General features: G+C 36.8%; 1 protein-coding gene across 6 annotated transcripts in view; it reads left to right on the top strand.

Moving 5' to 3' along the window:
* FASTKD1 (FAST kinase domains 1) overlaps positions 1-20,226 on the top strand; it is a 59,210-nt gene extending 38,984 nt beyond the window's left edge. For all 6 annotated transcript variants that reach the window (XM_053665047.1, XM_037140686.2, XM_037140684.2 and 3 more), the window contains exons 7-15: positions 1,183-1,314; positions 4,268-4,754; positions 6,041-6,155; positions 9,160-9,288; positions 10,064-10,195; positions 10,557-10,670; positions 16,046-16,184; positions 16,780-16,894; positions 17,418-20,226. In XM_053665047.1, coding sequence (XP_053521022.1) covers positions 1,183-1,314; positions 4,268-4,754; positions 6,041-6,155; positions 9,160-9,288; positions 10,064-10,195; positions 10,557-10,670; positions 16,046-16,184; positions 16,780-16,894; positions 17,418-17,513 — 1,459 coding nt within the window. In that variant the 3' untranslated portion in view covers positions 17,514-20,226. The remainder of the gene's footprint in view (positions 1-1,182; positions 1,315-4,267; positions 4,755-6,040; positions 6,156-9,159; positions 9,289-10,063; positions 10,196-10,556; positions 10,671-16,045; positions 16,185-16,779; positions 16,895-17,417) is intronic.
* The last annotated feature ends 644 nt before the right edge of the window (positions 20,227-20,870 follow it).

Here is a 20,870-nt window from a genome sequence, read left to right as displayed (position 1 = left end):
GTGAGCATCTGGATCACCAGTGCTTTGAACTGTGCATCTGATAGGTTGGCTGTCTCTTGGTCACTTAAAAGTATTGGCTCTGGGGCTTTGATTTGTTTGTCTGAGCCATAATTTTTTGGTCAGGTTGCGCCTGTTACGAATGAGGGGCAGAGCCTTAGGTGTTCACCAACGCAGGGCAACCCAGTCACTGAGTTGTGATGCTGTATGTGAGGGTGGGTTCAGAGAGGGAACAATGGTACTTGCTTCGCTCTCTGTTGGATTTCAGTCCCCTCTGCCACTTTCCATAAGCAAATTGGGCCCTTTTGGTGCTGGTTCCCTGGGTGGCCTGGCTTGTGTGCGTTCTAGACCCTGTGGGTCTCTCCAGTGAACTCTCCTGTGAGGCTGGAAGTCTCTCCCAGCACCTTTTCAATAGGTAGTTTTAGGCTTTATTTCCCATCTCTGGAGCCCTGGTGTGCGTGGTCTGTCTTGTTGCCCATTTTTGTCTAGTTTATCTGCAATGCGAAGTGTGACCACATTCAGCCCCGTGCTGCCTGTGCTCTTGGGTCTGGCTGCCACCGCCTTTTCCTGCTGTGATCCCTTTCCTCTGGTGGCCGACTGCGCCTCTCTTACCGGTCTGGTTGAATGGTCATCGGATTTCTGCACAGTTCAGTTTTCTGTCTGTTCTGGTTGTGTGTTTGTTTCTAAATCTTTGTTGTCCTTAAATTTGATTGTACGAGGAGGCACAGTGTTTCTACCTACACCTCCATTTTGGCTGGGGGATTTTTTTATTTAGGAAGTAAATCTATGCTTTTCTCTTTTCTTACTGTTAATAATAAATATTTCATTCACAGTTCATTGATAGCTCTTACCTCATTCTACTTTGTTACATTTCTAATAATCTTTTAAAAGTTTATTTTTATTTTTCAGTTACATTCGATATGCAATATTACTAGTTTCAGGTGTACAGCATAATGGTTAGACACATAACTTATGAAGTGGTAATCCCCCTACCCCCGGGGAGAATCTAGTACCACCTGGCAACTTTTCTGTCACCAGTTTGAACAGTTCTTGAAGAACAGAAAACCTTGTCTCATTCATTGCTGTTTCTCTAGCACAGAGCATGTCTAGCGTGGAAGGAGCTCCTCAGTAAATGTTTAATAAATAAATGAATGAATTGGTTATATGTTTTATCATTCTTTTTAGAATTGCTTCAATTCTGCATAAGAATTTGGATAATTATAAACCAGTAGAGTTATTGAAGATAAGTCAAGCATTGATTTCTCTACATTTCCAAAGTAAAGAGTTTTTCATGAAACTTAGAGAATTACTACTTAGGTAAGATTAAAGTAGAATTGTCTGTCGAGTCTTTCATTTATTACCTCATCTTTCAAGTTGTAATCTAGTCTTGTTTAATTTTGTAAAGAGTTGTGGAACTTTTGGAGATAGAATTGGGTAGCTTATTGAAAATGTTGACACTTTTCCCATGCCCATTCATGCCCAATGCTTATACTTGGTATATTTTGAAATGGAAATGAGGCCAGTAAGGTGATGAGTTTCTAGGGCATGAACACTACAAGCCAAGCCGTTCTCTTGCCTGTAGGAATAGAATAATCGTGAAAATATTGGAGCTGCTGAAGAAGGCAGTATGAATTTAGGAACATTCATATTTAGGGGCCTTCAGTCGTCTTGTGTTCTTGCCCGATTTAAGGAAGATGAGTTTTGGTGGTGGGTACATAATGCAATATATACAGATCGTTTATCAAACACATATATTTCAAACCTCTATGATCTTACTGACCAATGTCATTCCAATAAATTTAATTAAAAATTTTAATGTGTAATTTAAAAAATAAGATATATAAAGGGAATGTTAGTGAAAAGGTTTTTTCATACAGAATTTTTCCTTTATAATGTAAAATTCTCTGCTTTTCTATGAATGGAGCATTCATGTTTCAACTAGTTACTCAGTTTTCCATTGACTTTCAAATACTAAAATGGAGTTTTCTGTTTTAAAGATCAGTAATAGCGTCAATGGAATTATATAACTCAGTTTGCTATAGGTATGTTCATAGAAAAAAGTAAGATAGGAGTTGGGAGTGTCGAAGATTTCAGTTCAACCGTAATGTTGCATTTCCTTTATAAAAAGATTGAAGCAAATGTGACAATGTTGAACTTTACTGATTCTTTTTTTTATTTTTAATTTTTTTAAATCCTCATCCTAGGATATGTTTATTGATTTGAGAGAGAGGTAGGAGCAGGGAGAGAAAGAAACATCATTGTGAGAAATGTTAATCAGTTGCCTCCTGTGTGTACCCTGACCTGGGATCAACCCCACAACCTTTCGGTGTGGGGACCAACGCTGCAAGCAACTGAGCCTCCGGGCCAGGGTGAAGTTTAGTAATTCTTTGTAGCGAGAGTCCTTATATATCTGTATAATTTAAATTTTTTCAAAAAATTAGTTGGGAGATGTTATAGAAGATCATAGGTGCTTATGCTTCAGAATTACCTTTCCCCACTTCAGTACAGATTATGTGAAAGCACAAAATCCAACTAAACTAGTTCATGTAAAATTTTATATAAATAGCTTCTGGAACTTAAAAAAATTTTTTTTAAAGATTTTATTTATTTATCTTTAGAGGGGAAGGGAAGGAGGGAGGGAGAGAAACATCAATGTATGGTTGCCTTTTGTGCGACCCAGGCATGTGCTCTGACTGGGAATCGAACCTCAATTGTCTGGTTCACAGGCCTGCGCTCAATCCACTGAGCTACACCAGCCAGGGCTGGAATTTTATATATATATGTGTGTGTGTGTGTGTGTGTGTATGTGTGTGTGTATACATATACATATACATATACATGTATATATATATATATTTTATTTATTTTTAGAGAGGAAGGGAGGGAGAGAGGGAGAAAAACATCAGTATATAGTTGCCTCTCACATGCCCCCTACCGGGGACCTGGCCCACAACCCAGGCATGTGCCCTGACTGGGATTTGAACTGGCGACCCTTTGATTTGTAGGCTGGTGCTCAATCCACTGAGCCACACCAGCCAGGGCCTATTTGTAAATGTTTTTAATGACTGGATATTACCCATCATATGACTACCATAATTCATTTATTTTTCATCACTGGGTAGATTGTTTTCAAATTTTAGCCACATTAAAAATATGATTAATAATATAACACAAGTCTTTGCCTACATTTTAGATTATTTCCTTAGGATAGTTTCCTCAACAGGGATCATGTCAAATGATATACTTACTTGTAAAGTTCTTCAACCCTAGTGTTAAATTACTTTCCAGAAAGGTTATAGCAACTTTAAAGTTTACCAGTAGTGAATGAGAATGCCTGTATCAGTGCACCCTTGCTAGCATTGAATATTGTTTATTTCAATATGCTTATTTACTATTTTAGTAAGTAACTTAATTTTGTTTTAGTTTACATTTGACTATGTCTTATAGTACTTCTAAACCTAAAGATTCTTTAAAAGCTCCCAGTTTTTTATTTGATTTTAACAGCTGCTATCCTGGTGGTAGGAATCTTACCATGGAGGTCTGGGAAAGTCAGAATAAAGAATGGAGTCAGCCCTGGCTGGTGTGGCTCAGTGGATTGAGTGCCAGTCTGCGAACCAAAGGGTCGCCAGTTCCATTCCCAGTTAAGGCACTTGGCTGGGTTGTGGGCCAGGTTCCCATTAGGGGGTGCACAAGAGGAAACCACACATTGATGTTTCTCTCCCTCTTCCTCCCTTCCCCTCTCTCTAAAAAATAAATAAACACAATCTTTTTTTAAATTCAAAAAAAGAGAATGGAGTCAATTGTGTGTGTTTTCTGGGATTTTTCAAGGCTAGACGTCCTGCATAGCAAAAGTAAATTAAGAACCAATATAATTGAGTGATTACTGTATGCCAGTGCCTATCTAGGTACCAGCTCCTGGCAGGTCATACCAGAAATTCTTTAGTCCAAATTCTGTCTCTAGCAACAGCACTGGTAAGAAATATTCTGCTGTTCTGACTTTGACCTTCCGTTTGTAGCTACCGTGGTTTTGTTTTTGCATAAAGAATTTGGCATGTGCTTTAGATTATCTTAGGGCTCCCCTTAGTAACTCTTTATGGACCTGTCATCTTTGAATTAGTTAATCCTTCCTAAATTTACTTGTATTTTGGGCCTATCCCACCTGTGAATTGTAATAATTACATATTCATATTATATGTTACTTGTATATGTTTTGGCTTTTGTTACTGATGTATTAATTTTGTTCTTTTCACTCTCCCTCCTTTCTTTATAGTTACTTGAAAATTAGTGTCAGACCTAGTGAGATTTCCATCCTGGTCTCTGCTATTTCTTTGCTTCCATCTCCTCACCTAGATGAAGCGGTGATATCTCGAATTGAAGCAGTTTTACCACAGTGTGACCTAAATGACCTGAATAGTTTTGCCATGTCTGTTTTGAGATGGATTCAGTATGGTCACGTGTATCTGGATAGTACTACTGGAAAACAGTTGAAACTACTTCAAAAATTAGATCACTACGGTCATCAGAGACTACAAAAACACAACAGTCTGAATCTGTTATGGGAAGAACTTAGATCTTTGAAAGGAGACTGGTTTGTTGAGTCACTTCTTGAAGAAACAGTTGCTACTTTACAGTGTCTGATGGATGAAATTAATTACATGAATGTTGCAGGAATTGCATCCTTTATTGCTAGAAGTAACTACCTCAACACTTCGCTGCTTGATAAGATAGCCTCAGTGGTCCTTCAGCAGATTGAAAAGGTGAATTTGAAACTTCACCCAGTTTTACATAGTTGTTACCTTGTAAAAACATAATTGTTTATCATAAAAACTTTGAGAACTTGATTACAATTTGAAGTTTAGAAATTAAAGTCTAGTTTTTGGTTCAGCAGTTTGTTTCTCTCCTTAAAACCTTTTTCTCCAGCATTGCAGTTATGGGCAGACTGTTAAGATCAGTAGTCAAAATTCATTGATAGAAGGAAGTACTCAAAGCAATACTGGTTGTGTTAGGGTATTAGAGTACGAATGATTTTTGTTTTCCCTTTTCCTTATTTTCTATAATCCTGTGATACCACTTTTACTGTTTAAAAACAATTACATTCAAAAGTGTGGGAGTAGTGTGAAACAGAAAATTATAAGGTATCTACTGACTTCTGTACAGCTGATCCTTGAATAACGTAGGTCAATCCTCATCTAAGTTTTAACTCCCCCAAAACATAATCACTAATAGTCTGTGGTTGACTGGGTAACATAAACAGTTGATTAACACATATTTTGTATGTTATATGTACTATATACTGTATCCTTAAAGTAAGCTAGAGAAAAAATTACAAGGAAGAGAAGGCACATTTACAGTATTTATTGAAGAAAATCTGTGTATAAGTGGATCTGTAGTTCATTCAAAGCTGTGTTTAGGGTCTACTGTATTCTTAAATTGTCAGTGTGTCTTCTTACAAGTTCAATCCTGCAACTTGCTTATAAAACGCTGCCTTTGGGTTAAATGAGAAGCTCACAAAATTTATTATATATATAAGGATAAGTCTTTTACTTAGTATTTCTCTCAAATGAAAATAAAAATGTGTCTTATTTGCTTAGCATATATCTCTTGGTAGTATTGTATGAGTGAATAGTAAAATTAAGTGAGTGAAAGACAAATAAATTCTGGTGATTATAAACTGAGAAACTCCATTAATTACATTATGTAAGCCTATAAAATGCCCTAATATCATATAAGTTAGTGATACTGTTTCCCATTCATTTTTATGACTAGTGAATTTCTAGAGTGGGATTTTATACCTAACAAAACTGATTTGTAAATTATCTGACTTAACTTTTGTTTATAACACTCAGAGTTACTAGAAATTAATGGTAGGGTAGAATATATTTTACCGGGGTAGAAAAATTAGTAAACAGAGTGATACATTCATTTTTTAACTATAGGCATGTTCATTTAACTATAGACATGTTAGAAAAACACTTCTACCTAAAATAATTAGGTAAAAATTCTGTTTTACTGAAGTTTAAACATTTTTGCTCTGTTTGTGCAGATCCATCCTTTTGCAATCTTTGCTATTATTCTGCCATTCAGCATCTTGAACTATGATCCACCCCAAAGGGATGAATTTTTTGGAACGTGCATTCAACACCTTAATCCTTACTTAAGTAGGTATATTGTTTGGTACTAAGTTGAATGAGTAGGTTGGAGGATACTGTTGCCAATATTTCTCATTTAAAGGGTAACTATAATAGCTGTGGGTACTATACCTAAAAAAAGTTTGTATTCATTTTTGAAACTATTATTAAGAGAAATGTTAGTGACAGATAAAATTGAAAGAATGAACAAGAAGCACGTATATACTCACTGGATAGATTTAATAACCATTAACATTTTACCATATTTGCTTTACTGTTTGTCTCTCTTGCTATTTTTTCTGAGGCATTTCAAAGTAAATTACAGGCATTGTGACCCTTCACCTTTAATTACTCAGGCATACACCTTCCTAGGATTAATGAACTTCTATATCAGCACAAATCTGTCATCACAGCTAAGGAAATTAGTATTCTCCTAATATATCGCATGCAGTTAGTGTGTAAATCACCTTCATTATTCCCAAAATACAAAATACTGTGGTTGTTTACCCAGGATCCATTCTAGGTTCACTCATGTGGCTGCTTTTTTTTTTTTTTTTATCTCTTAGAGTCTAGAATATTCTCTGGGGTTTTGGTTTTGGTTTTGATTTTATTTTTTGCTTGAAATTGACTTGGGGGAAAGGTGTTTGTTTTTTTCTAACATTTTCTTACCAAAGCTTTCAAGTATACAGAAGAATTGAAATAACAATCTAATAAACATCCGTATACTGTGTACCCGCAATCTGTCTTTTGAATAGTGACTGACATTTTGCCACATTAGCAGTGTGTGCCTGTGTGTGCACATGCGAGTATGTGTGATGAGCTGTTTGAAGTGTCAGCCTCAAATACTTGAGGTTGTAAGGACATTCAGCATCACACTTAAGAAAATGAACAAGTACCATCTATACCATAATCAAATTCCCCCAAATCTTACCAAACTGCCTTTTATAACCTTTTTCTTAAAGCAACTAATATTGGGTTGTTACATCACTTTCCCCCTATCTATTTTCCTTGGTATTATTTTTTTTAATAAAAGATAATGGCCATCTTTAATAAAAGATTGGCCATAAAAAAGATATTGGCTATTTATTGTGGGTTATTCACATTATTGATTTCTTCAATTGCTTTTTGTTAAAATCTTGCTTCATCTCCAGTATTTCTAGTAAACTAGAAGTTAGGAGTAGATGCTTGATTAGATTCAGATGAAATATTTTTAGCAAAAATGCCTTGTATGTGGTGCTATATATCTAATATTTGTATCACATCTGGAGACACATAATATCTGATTCTTTCTCTCAGTCTTAATAGTTAAGCTGGTGTGAGACCAGAACAAACAAAGGCATTAATTGTATCGGTATCATGCTCATAGACTTTGTTACATTTTTGTGGGATCTCTAGGCCATATAGTGTCTAACCATATCTGATTCTACTGTGTCTGCTAATAGTTTGGTAAATGGGACTATGAAAAGTATGTTTATATATGAGTGAGTGTATGTATGTGTGGCATTTATGTACATTTGTTTTTAGTAACACAACTGTATGTAGAAAGATGAGGCTTCACACTTGGTCTTAGAATATGTTCTCATAGTTCACTTGTGTGTCAGAAGGAAATGAAAGTACACCTCGTCTCATACTATCTAAATAGAGGCTTAGATATTAGATTTTTTTTTAGAATTAAGGGTATAAGATAAAGAAGGTTGAGAAGTACAGCTTGTATTTTTTTGAAAGACTTTACTGAGAGAATGTTTGAAAATTATTGGAGACCTTTATGTGTACAATTTAAAATAACCAATGGCGTAATAATTTATTTTGAATAAATGTTTGTTTTGACAGATCAGCTTTGTTGCTAGAGGTTGTCATTATGAGTAATTTCCTTGTTTACCTTGAGCTTGCTTTATTAAGTAAAGTCAATGAAAAATCCAAAAGAAAATACTTAATTTTGTTTTACTTTGCAAAAATATTGCTGCAACAGGGCGTTCTGGATGACCCCTTCCCTTTCATCAGAAACGTCTCTGGAATGAGGCAAATCAGCTAAATTATCTCAAGCCTTATTCTCTGGGATGCGTGCCCGGCTGGTGGGTGACAGGTCAGGGAGGGGGTGCTAGGACAGATCTGAGCTTCATGCATGTCTGCACTCAGCCTGAGAATCTGAGATCCCCACCAAGAAGCACAGTAGAGTGGTCCAGGCTCCAGGCTGGACTGTCCAGGTTGAATCTCACCCTCCACTTGCTAACCCTGTGACTATGGGCAAGCCATTTAACTTCTGTGTATCTCTGTACACTCATTTGTGAAGTGGACATAGTAACCATTTCTACTCTATACTGAAGGGAGATTTAAATGAGTTAATATTTGCCCTGGCTAGGTAGCTCAGCTGGTCAGAGTGTTGTCCTGATACAAGATTGCAGGTTTGATCTCTGGTCAGGACGTGTACAAGAATCAGCCAGTGAGTGCATCAGTAAGTGGAACAACAAATTGATGTTTCTCTCTCCTTGTCCCTTCCCCCCACCTAAAAAAAAAAAACCCAGTCAATTAAAAATACATTAAATGAGTTAATATTTGTAAAGTGCCTACAGCGATACCTAACACATTCTGAGCACTGTTAGTATTGTCAGTACATAGAGACTGGGATCACTTCTTGTATACACTATTGACCTTCATGTTTGAATTCTTTTTCTTTTCAAGGCAATTGAAAAAAAACTTTTATGAAGTTTCTATAGTAATAAACATTTACTTATCCTTAGCACATAATATGAATTTATACAAATCGAGCCACCCAGGGAATCAGCACACAGACCATGAAACAGAGTATCACCGCAGTAACCTCTGCCAGTTCCCTTCCCTGTTGCACCCCCACCCCGAGGTACCACTTGTACCACTTCACCACCGACAGTATTGCAACAATATAGATTAGTTTTGGCAAGGTTGTATTTGCATCATTTTTTAAAAACCTGGTTTTACCCGAATAAGGTGTTTGTTTATGTCTACGTAAGGTGGCTGTATGTTACAATTTTCTAACACAGTCTTACTTTTGTTTTAGGTATATTGGATCCTCTCATGTTAGTGTTCCTTGGTTTCTCTTTGGCCATACATGAATATTTTCCAGAAGATCTGATAAAGACAATTTTTAACATCAAATTCTTAGGAAGATTGGATTCTCAACTTGAACGTATGTATCTATATTTTATTAAGTTATCATTTGTAGTTTTTACCCAAGTTTCAGCTCTTACATATACTAAAGCACTTAAATGTTGATCTTTTGTTTGCTTTTAGAAGTATTTCCTGCTTGTTGTAGAAAACTTGGAAAACACAGAAAGTAAAAGATTATTCAATCTTAAATCTTACCACCATGCGAAACTACCATTTTTAATGTTTTGAGTGTTTCTTTTCTTCTTTTCTCCTGCTCTTATGTGTATGTTTATGTATCTGCATATTAAAACAGATTTTAGATTGTTTATGTATTCACTTTTATATGTTACCTGTAGTCACTAAAATATATTTTGAATAATTTTCTATGCCATTAAATAGTTTTTGATGTCATGATTTTTTTGTGTGTGCATAACCTGCCATTATATGGATGTAATAAAGTTTATCTGTCTTAGAGGTTGTTATTACAAATAATGATTGTTATACATGAATCACTGACCTCATTTTGGTTCCCTGGAGATAGATTCCTCAATGTGGAATATTAAGTCAGTGAAAATTCTTTGGTAGTATTTTTGAAATGTAGTCTTAAAGTTAGTAATCGGTGGAAACAACATAGGAGTTGGTCCTAACCATGCCTCTGATGTAATAACTGAAAAATGTAAAGTGTGTATGTACAACTGAAATGATTTTATGAGAATAAAAGTATCAGCCAATAATGGGCATAAATATGTGAAAAAATGGATTGTCTTTGCTGCGTCCAAGCCATCAAAATCCATTAATCTATATTTTTATTTCAGTTTTATGTCCATCGCTAAGCACAAGGGTCCAGTTTCGTCTTATGGAATTAAATAGAGCAGTCTGCTTGGAGTGCCCTGAGTATCAGATTCCATGGTTTCATGACCACTTCTGTCAACAGCATTATAACAAAGGTTTGCATTTTCTTTGGGTCAGAAAGTAAAGTTTAATTCTAAAGTAAATTATTATAGTAGGGCATTGTTACTATTTTTAGACCTATGACACCAGAGTTCCCAGCAGTGCCATGACCTGTTTAATGGAACCATTTTGTAAGTGAGATCTGTGTTATAAGAATTTCTTGGTATTTCAGACACAAAACCTCTTGGTAGAGTGCAAAGCACTTGTGTTACACTGCACTTAGTGTCATTGCAAATGCTGTTACATCGAAGCTCGTGTTGGAAATATGACTCTTTATTTTTCACTTTGTAGAACTGGATGATTTTCATTCGGAAACTAATTATGTTAAGTGAACTAATTGTTTTTATTTTCATACAGATATTGGCAGCCTGAATGGAGCACAGCAGCAGATTTATAAAATGTTAGCAGAGGTACTAGGAGGAATCAATTGTGTAAAACCCTCAGTTTTTACACCTTATTACCATACAATAGGTGAGTCTTTAATGATCTCATCAACTGCTTCATCTGCTTCAGTAAAATTCCTACATTCACTGGAATTTTAAAAAGAAAAGTTAAAAAAAATTTTTTCAAGTTATCTTGAAAATTTCCAAAGACATAGAAGTAGAAGACAACAGTGAAGATCCCATGACCCAGCAATTCTCTATTCTTCAAAAAAGTATATTTTAAATTTTTATTTATTATTTTTAGAGGGGAAGGGAGGGAAGGAGGAGAGGGAAACATTAATGTGTCGTTGTCTCTCATGCTGGGGACCTGGCCCACAACCCAGGTGTGTGTCCTGATGGAATAGAACCAGCAAAAAAAAAACTTTTTTAAGGCCAGTCTTTCACCAATTCTAAGTATATAAAACCCAGATTTAGATCCAGTGGACATTTCTGGATCTTCAAGAGATTCTGTCCTTTCCACTCAGTATCCTTGTGTTAGGGAAATTATTTATGTGAATTTCATTGTTCGAAGTTCATCTCAAAAACTGTGTTGGATTATCAGCCTGGATAAGGATCTCTGTAGGCGTGTGCTCAGCTCTAACCTGGTGGTCTTCTTTCTCGGTAGTTGTAGAAGGCATTCTGAGTTAGTTGAGGATGACAGAGCTGATAGGCCAGGTGATACACTTGATGGCAATAAAAGATTTTTTTTAAATGGCAAAGTTCAAGTGCTAAGCATAAATGAAAAAATGAAATTTTAAGAGAATTAACATAAATTTTCTAAAATTAGGTATAGAAAACATCTGCATACACACAGAATATTTTAAAGGATTATAAACTTGATATAAGCTAATAATATAAATGGTTGCCAAATATCAGATACTCCTTTAAACTATATCATTAATAATGACAAGAAAGTTGGCAGTCTTACTGTATTCTGTCCTTCAGACACATCTTAGTATTGTATTCTTGTTCTCAGTGTTGCCTTTTGTGAGAGACAGTGACAAAGAAGGCCTAGAAACAAAGGCCTTGGGAAGAACTAGAGAAGACTGGGGCTGCGTGGGCTTCAGTCCGTGAGCAGGCCCTGAACTAGACCTCTGAACCGTACTAGCTTTTTCACCTGTAAAACGAGGACAGTAACATCTGCTTAATAGGATTAACCAACATATCGCATGAAGAGCATTTAGCACTGCCCTGAGAACGTAGTAAGTGCTCAGTTTTATTTTGGCCCTGGCTCGTGTGGCTCAGTGGATTGAATGCTGGCCTGCAAACCAGCGGGTTGCCATTTTGACTTCAGATCAGAGCACCTACCTGGGTTGTGGGCCGGGTCCCCAGTTGGGGCTCTAAAAATATATAAGTAAAATCTTTTAAAAATTTATTTTAAAAAATAAATAAAATACATTTTATTTTTAAAAAGGTAGGGATATTAGTCTGAAAACAAGTAGTCTTATGGAGAGCATAAAACTGAAAATATTTGAAGGATTGTATATGTTATAGAATTGTACATCTGAAACCTATATAATTTTATTAACCATTATCACCCCAATAAGTTCAATGAAATTAAAAAAATACTCGAAGGATGTTACGTGAAAGAAGTAAGTCTCTCTATCTCAACAAGTACGGTAAAAATTATAGGAAGCAGTTGTGAATTCAGTATATGGATAAGTTTATGAAAGACTTGTTGAAAGTTGGAAATGGGCTGCCGTGTGAAGCAGTGTGTTCAGGCAGCGGCTGGATGATCAGATGATGGTGTGTGTGTGCGTGTGTGTGTGTATGTGATTTCTGTGCTTGGCAGGAGGCTGAACCAGGTTCATCCCTCATCTTGTTCTACAAAACACAGAATCTCAGTTGTTCAGTTTTAAGTTAGGATCAGGTTTGGCTATGAGTGACAAAAATCCAAAGCTAATAGGAATTTAACAAAAATTATTTCCTTCTCCCACACACGGGGTGTCCAGGGCTGGGATGCCAGCTCCACAAACATCAGGGATCCAGGATCCTTCTGTTTTGTTACAGTCTGACATGGGGCTCCCACTTCGTGGTCCAAGATGCCTGCCCCAGTTCCAGCCGACACATTTATAGTCTGAGCAGGAGGAGGAGGAAGAGGGAAGGAAGAAGGGTGTCCCTTGAGTACAGTTCTCTGAAGTTGTACATACCATTTTTAAATTATACCGTGTGGCCACACTTAGTTGCAAGTGAGTTCAGAAAAGGTGGTTTTTACTGTGGGTGGCCCCACACCCAGCTGACAGGCGAGACTCTTTTCAAAAGGAAGAGAAGAATGGGGTGTTGGGCAACAGCCTGCAGTCTCTGCCAGAGGGCTGTTTTAAAAGATAGAGCTCCTCTTGTTTACATCTCTACTGTTTGCCAGATAGACTGTACTCCTATAAAGGTAGTGCTCACAGGAGGAAACACACTAAAATAGGAGTATGAAAAGGATCTGTGACCCCATCTCATACAGTTTAAAATTATTGAGCATCAAATTTGTGACAGGCACGATGGCTGGCTCTTTATCCCCATTACGGCACTTTATTCTTTTTGTTTGTTTGTTTTGTTACTGTTTCTTTCAAACTAGAAATAATACATATCCATTGTAAAACACTTGGCAAATATAGAAACGTGAAAAGCAGAAGTCACTTATAACCTATCCCAAAATCATACATGTAATTAGTATTAAAGCTAGGATTATTACGTCACAAGCCCATTGTTGTTCAGTTGTGATTGTACATCTTGTCAGGAGGTTTACTTTTGTGTAAAACTATATATATCATTAAAAATAAGATTTGATAGGTAATATTTTATATATAAGAATGTGTGTCTTATAAATAAGATAATATGTGGTATAAGTAAGAATTATGGGTTGGAAACATTTTAGGTATTAAAAAAACACTTAAAGTCATATGATACGTGATTATCAGAAAAACGAGACTGGGTAGATTACAAAAATGAAAAATCACCTATGATATGAGCACTGTTTATTTTTTATGTGTTTTTCTATTTCTAACTGACTTTTTAGAAATCAAAAATGGCCTATTTTGTAGTGTCTGTAACTTTCTGTGTGTATATATTGTATATATTTTTCTATGTCAATAGTGATAATACACTATTCTTAATGACTATATAACATTTCATTGAATGCATGTTCTGTAGTTTATATAATTGATACATCAGGGTTTTTTGCTGGCATGTATATCCAACAATGCTGCAATTTTATATAACACACAATAGTAATTGATGTTAGATACTGTCTTAAGTGGATGTTTTTTTGTAAAGATTTTATTTCTCTTTAGAGGGGAAGGGAAGGAGGGAGGGAGAGAAATATCAATGTGTGGTTGCCTCTCCTGCATCCCCCGCTGGGAATTGGCCTGCAACCCAGGCATGTGCCCTGACTGGGAATTGAACCGCGATCTTTTGGTTCTCAGGCCTGCGTTCAATCCACTGAGCTACACCAGCCAGGGCATAAACTTATTCATGTCTCTTCAAGGAACAGCAGTTATTCTATTTTACAGATAAGGCCCAGAGACAGTGTTGTTTTTTCAAGGTTATATAGCTGGCAAATGGGATAGCCAGGATTTGACCTAATCATTCTAGCTACAGAATTGATTCTCTTAATGAGAGAATTATATTTCATAACCTTTAAATATAATATGAATTATATTTCATAACCTTTAAACCTTTCATAGCCTTTAAATTTGAAAAGGCTTCAATTCCCCAGTTTCTCTTGTGTGTAAAAACTAGATAATGAAAGCTACCTTTTCTTTCTTTTCATTCATTGTTTCTTTTTTTTCCTGGTTTAAATACTTTTATGATTGTTTTTATTATGGGAAAATTTCAAACATACAAAAGTGGAGAGAATCAACATTTAGTAGAAATACTTATCAGTGCCCACTCACCACAGTCCCATTTGCCTCTTTTCAAGCAAATCCCAGGTTATTTATCATTTTAGAATGTGTAGCTAAAAAATAAGGCCGGTTTTCTAAAAACTTAACCCCACCACCATCATCACCCCTGCAATAGTTCTGCAGTAGTTTCTCAAGGTCAAGTAGCTTGCTAATGCTCAAATGTCTCAGTTTTCTTTTACTTTATAGTTGATTTGTTAAAAGTAGGGTCCAAACATTGCATTTGGTTATTTGTCTTTTTAAGTTCTATCTTTCTCTCCTTTTTCCTTACAATTTATGTATTGCAATTTCTTAAAAACATTCTGAACTTCTCCAGTTGCAACCCTATGGTGTCATTTCACGTGCTCCAACATCCCCTGTTTTTCCCGTCAAGACAGGAGTTAGATTTAGAGGTTTGATTAGATTCAGGCAAAATTTTTTTTTTGGCCAGACTATTTTTTTAAAGATTTTATTTATTTAACTTTAAAGGGGAAAGGAAGGAGAGAGGGAGAGAAATATCAATGTATGGTTGCCTCTTGTGTGTCCCCCACTGGGAACTGGCCTGCAACCCAGGCATGTGCCCTGACTGAGTATCGAAGCTTGAAACTCTGGTTCACAGGCCCACACTCAATCCACTGAGCTACACCAGCCAGGTGGCCAGATTATTTTTTAAGCGGTATGTACTTTTTATTGCATCATATCAGAAGACACACAAGGCTGGGTGTCTTCCTCTTTATTACATTAAGATCTGTCGGTGGGTTTCTATATCCAGTCAGCTCATCCTTTAGGAGGTTCTCCCACCAGCATTTTACCTGCTGATTTTAGTAGACCTTAAAATCATCGTCTACATCCATGATTCACTGGAGGGGACAAAGTAGTGATATTCTACATCTAACTTTCCTTCTGAATTCACTAGCTAGAATTGGTCCAAAAAGAACTTTCCATATTGACTCTGATATGTACACTTCAGATAGGAAAGATATAGGATACATGCTTGAATCTTTACTTGTTTTCAGATCAGTTGGTGTAGCTCCCTCCAAATGTGACCCACAGAATTAAGAGGATTAGAATAAGACTCTTTCATGTGATTTGACCTAGTCCAGTGCTTAAATATAGCCCCATGCTAAATATAGTTTACTAATACTTGCTGATTTATTTTTATTGACTGATTTTCAAACAGAGGTGCCATTGGACCAGATCTTATAAGTTGGATAATTAGGGAGGTACATCATTCTTTGTGTGTGTGTGTGTCATGCATGTCTGTGTGTGTATTTAAAACGTATCTTGCCCTGGCTGGTGTAGCTCAGTGGATTGAGCACGGGCCTGTGGAGCAAAGGGTTGCTGGTTCAATTCCCGGTCGGGGCACGTGCCTGGGTTGCAGGCCAGGTCCCCGGTGGGGGACACGTGAGAGGCAACCACACATTGATGTTTCTCTCCCACTCTTTCTCCTTCCCTTCCCCTCTCTCTAAAAATTAAAAAAAAAAAAAGAAAACATATCTTAAACTTTTACGATATGAAGAGTTTACCTTCATACTGTTGATTCCTGTACTTACAGATTTTGAATGTATCTTGGATAAAAGAAAAAAACCTCTTCCTTATGGAAGTCATAATATAACTTTGGGGAAAATGCCAGAAATGCGCTGGGAACCAAATGCCCCCAGAGTTGGATCAAATCTGCCACCAGGAACTGAAAGGTAACTTATTTTTAAGTTTCAGATTTTGTTATCTCAATATTGTACTCGAACTCATTTATCAAAGATTTATGGAGTAGAAGAATCTGCTTCTCATCTGTCTCACGCATTCTGCCTCTGTACCTCTGGTTTTCTTTGTGCTTTCGGCCTTAATGGCTGTCCTTTGTTGTCTAAAGTCTAGCATCTCTCTAAGGTGCTAATCTTCTAAGTGACTTCAGCAGAAGCAAATAGTGTCTTTGGAGGCCCCACACCTCTTGGCTTTTCTGATAGCATTTAGCCAGTTACACTGTTACAAAGCTATGTTGCTTTAACTTTGTATTGTTCACTGTGCCTTCTTTACATATGGTAGGTGCAAAGTAAGTGTATATTAAACAGAGAAACAAATGGATGAAAACATGGAAATGCTTAGTATAATTCGCTGTGATTATAATAAATAGGCTTGCCATTACTAATTTAGGTAGAAAATAACTTGATGTACTCATTTATATTCATTTAGCTTTTGTTAGTTTATAAAGGTGCATCCTTGTTGCTGAAAGGGTTATAATCATTGTTTCTCATTCTGACTTTAGAAGTAATTATTTATTTTTATCTTATGTAGAATCGCTTTGGAATTTTTGGATTTAAGAGCTTTTTGTAGAAATGTCCCTCATTTAAAAGGAAAATCTGCTATGAAAAAGCGACATTTGGAAATTTTGGGCTATCGTGTAATTCAGGTATGAGACACTCAGGAAAATCAGCTTCTAAAAGACCTAGGAGACCCTTACCTGTGTATGTGTTTCCTTCTAATGTCAAAGTTCTAGAATTACATCTTTTTTACATTTTAAAAAGTTGTATTAAAATATCTGAAACAAAACATCCACCATTTTTTTAAGAATGGTAAATAAAAATCATCATTTCTTGTCTCTAGAAGATCTGTTTATTTCTGTTTGTACATTTATCTTACCAGATGGATAGAGCTGTAGAGAAAAAGGCCAGGGTATGAAAGTAGGGGAGGCACCCATAAAAACTGTCCGCTAGTGGTATTATAGGGAGCTATGAGGCAGAAGAAGGTCTTCCGGGCTTTGTCAGGAAGAAGGACCCACTTGGATTCCAAAAAGGGTTCAAAGGCTTATGTTTATGTAAACTAATTTCATAGGGTTCCTACAGCTGAGCTCAGTAGTGCTTAGAAGTCTTTCCTTATGTTTTTTTTGTTGTTGCCTTAAAATTTCCATTTACACTGCATTATTTGTTTTACAGATCCCTCATTTTGAATGGAACTCTATGGTACTGTCGACAAAGGGTGCTCGGATGGACTACCTGCGAGAACGTATATTTGGAGATGGAAAATCATGATTGTAATTTTTATTTAAACAGTTACCATGGTGTGTCTGTCACATATGATCTTATTTCTTTTTTTTACATATGATCTTATTTTAATTAAATCACCTGACTCAGTTAAATACTAATATAGAATTGACTGGTTTCAAGGTTAGTTGAATCCCTATTAAAATAAATAGACATTTTACAGTAGAATACCATCTCTACTGTCTTGTTGGAAAACTGTTTAAAATTCTTACTGTAAAAAACATGTAGGTTTTAAGAAACTTAAATAGTTTACAACTCATCTTTGAGTACATACTGTGTGCCAGGAGAATACAGCAGTGACTATACTATATCTACCAGGGGTGGAGTCAGACAAAATACATGATATTAAGGGCTATAGAAAAGAATTCAGAAGGGGGTGTAAGAATATTGTGGGGGCTTTAATTTTAAATAGGGTGATCTGGAAAAGACGAGGTTATCATTTGATGAAGACTTAAGGAGGTGAAGCTATTTGGGGGTAGAGTACTCCAGGCAGAGGGATGAGTAGGTGCAAAGGTTCTGAGGTACGGATATGCCTGGCATGTTTGAAAATAATAGGAGTCTGTTGTGGCTAGAACAGAACAAGTGGGTTGGAAACATATTAAGAGACAAGTCAAACTTAAATGCTCTCATGGCTACTCTGAGATAAGAGGCCATTGGAGAATTTCTAGCAAAAGAATAAAGAACTCACATTTTAACTGGATCACTTTGACCACTCTGTTGAGATGAGAAAAGACTGCAGTGGTGAAGGTGGATAAGCAGGGAAACCCATGAAAAGGTCATTGCCGTGATCCAGACAGGAAATGGGTGGTGGCTTGGACAGAGTGGTGGCAGTGGAGGTAATGAGAAGTGGTCGTATTTTTAAATGTATTTTGGAGGTAGAGGCAACAGAATTCGCTCAGTGATTGGCTATGAAATATGAAAAAATGGGGTTAAGATAGTTCTATGTTTTTGTCCTGAGCAACCAAAAAGATGACATTGCCGTCGACCAAGATGGGGAGGTCCACGGGGAGAGGGAGGTGGGACGTGGTGGTGGTGGTGAGGGTTACAAGTTTGGTTTTAGACATGGGGAGTTTGTGGTGCTTTTGAAATATCTAAGTGGAGATGTGAAATAGGCACTTTAGTAAGTGAGTTCGGAGGTGAGGGGAGAGGTCCAGACTCCAGAATTTGGAAGTTGTCAGTAGTATTTAATGTGATGAAACTAGAAGTCACTAAAAAGCAGTTAGAGGACAGTGTGAATGAGGGACAGGTCTGAGGACTGAGCTCCGGGGGCTGCGACACGAAGAGGTCAAGAACAGGGTCAAGGAGAAGCACAGGAGACTGGACAGGATGGCCAGTGAGGCGGGAGAAGAAGTCGTAGGTAGTATTACTTCGTAGAAGCCAAGTGGAGAAAGCATTTCAAGGAGGAGGAGGTGAGCAGTTCTAGGAGATGCTGCTGAAAGGCCAGGTGAGATGAGGACTGGGAAATCTGCATTACATTCAGCAATATGAGAACATCACTGGTAACCGAAGAGTCCTTTCGATGAAGTGGGGAATTTGAAAGCCTGACTGGTTCAAGAGAAAGGAGGAGGAGACAAGATTTTCTTATAAATGGAAATAGGTGATAGGTGAGGGGAAGTGGTCCAATCTAGACTTGGAATGATCCTTCAAATACTGAGGAGGAAGATTCCATTTTCTCTTTGTCTTACAACACATTGATTCAATAAAATAGTTACTGAGGGCCTACTATGTGAATAATCCCTAACTCTTCCAAGACTGGTATATATGTGCTCAGCAGAAAGACACCTGGGGGGGTGCAGGTAACTGTCCATCTGAAGTGTGTTATCGTCTTGACCCTCTGAATTCATTCTGTCTCAAAATAAGTTGGTAGCTAGAGGGCCTTACTTCTTAACTGTAGTTTACAAGTGTTTTCTGTATGAAAATTGCTACACTGATATTTAGTGTAGGTTTAAAGTGCTTGTTTAAAATATCCAATTTATCTTTTATTTACTGACTGTTCTGATTCTGTTTTCCACAAAAGGTTGTGGAAAGGTTGCATGACTTAAGCCCCAGTTCTTCATGATTTTGTAAAATGTGAACTTCACATAACCTTTTGTGGAAAACAGAATCAGAATAGTCAGTAAATAAAAGATATCTCTCCTTACTCTCCCTAATTCTGAATTTCCTCACGATATTCATTCCTATTACCTGATATGCTGAATGCTATTATCTATTTTATGAATGTGTCCTATTTCCCAAGCCAATGATTACCAGAACTAAACCTCTGAACAGGTATTTTATTATGTAACTTTTAGAATGAAATGATTAGACTGGTGAGGGTTATAAATGAGAATGAGGGGAGTTATAAATTGGGTGTAAATAAAATCCCAGATATTGTATATTTTAGATACATAGAAACCTTGATTAAATGACCCTGATATGCTTCCTACTTACTGTTATACATAATCTGAATTTTCGTGTACCACATCTCTTCCTCTCCCTTCTCTAGGCTGCCAGATTCAGGTGGTATGTGTGTGTGTATATATATATTTGTATTTATTTATATTTTTGATGACTTTTCTGTCTAAATAACTGGAGTTGTTATAAACAAAAGCATTTTAGTCATTGAGGTATAATGCACATACCATAAAATCCGCCGTTTCGAAGTGCACAGTTCTGTGGTTTTTCGCACACTCACAAGGCTGTGCCGCCAGCAGCACCCTCACCCAGTCCCAGAACATTCTCACCATCCCGAAGCGTTATCTTTACAACCGAATCTCATGTCGCGTCACTCAGCCCTCTCCCAGTCATAGAATACTCCCCATTGGTCCCAAGTCAGGTTTCTCAGAACATGACGTGTGTCAGGGGAGACACGAAACAAGTCCGGGAAAGCACGTGAGGCCCATAAGCAGTGGTTAGTTGATGATTGGGGTTGAATGTGATGATCATGGACAGACCTCAAGTCAACTTGCTATGTATAGGATGGGGCAAAAGTAGGTTTACAGTTGTATGTGAAATAGTTTATTATTGTATTAGTATTTATTAATTACTGTATTATTTTCCATGCAACCAACTGTAAACCTACTTCTGCCCTATTCTGTTGTATACACTAAAAACAAACAGTGTGAATGTAAGGGTCTTATGTACCAGAAAATGGAATAATGCAGTCACCTTTCTTTTAGAAATTTGCAAATAGCTCTTTCTTGCCAAATATAGATAAACCAAGTATAGATAAAAATAATGAATACACTCCATCCTCCAAACCACCCACCACCTCACTTCTGCCGCTGCAGTTTCAGGCCGGCCACTCCCCTGCTCTCCCAGCACTGATACTTTAGTTAATGGGTTGAAAACTGTTTGGCTGCTTTT

Source organism: Artibeus jamaicensis, unplaced genomic scaffold (genome assembly GCF_021234435.1).
Source record: "Artibeus jamaicensis isolate MK-2021 breed Jamaican fruit bat unplaced genomic scaffold, CSHL_Jam_final contig_391, whole genome shotgun sequence".
NCBI lineage: Eukaryota > Metazoa > Chordata > Mammalia > Chiroptera > Phyllostomidae > Artibeus > Artibeus jamaicensis.
The sequence above is the reverse complement of the archived record's forward strand: the minus strand, read 5'-3'. Positions and strand labels throughout refer to the sequence as shown.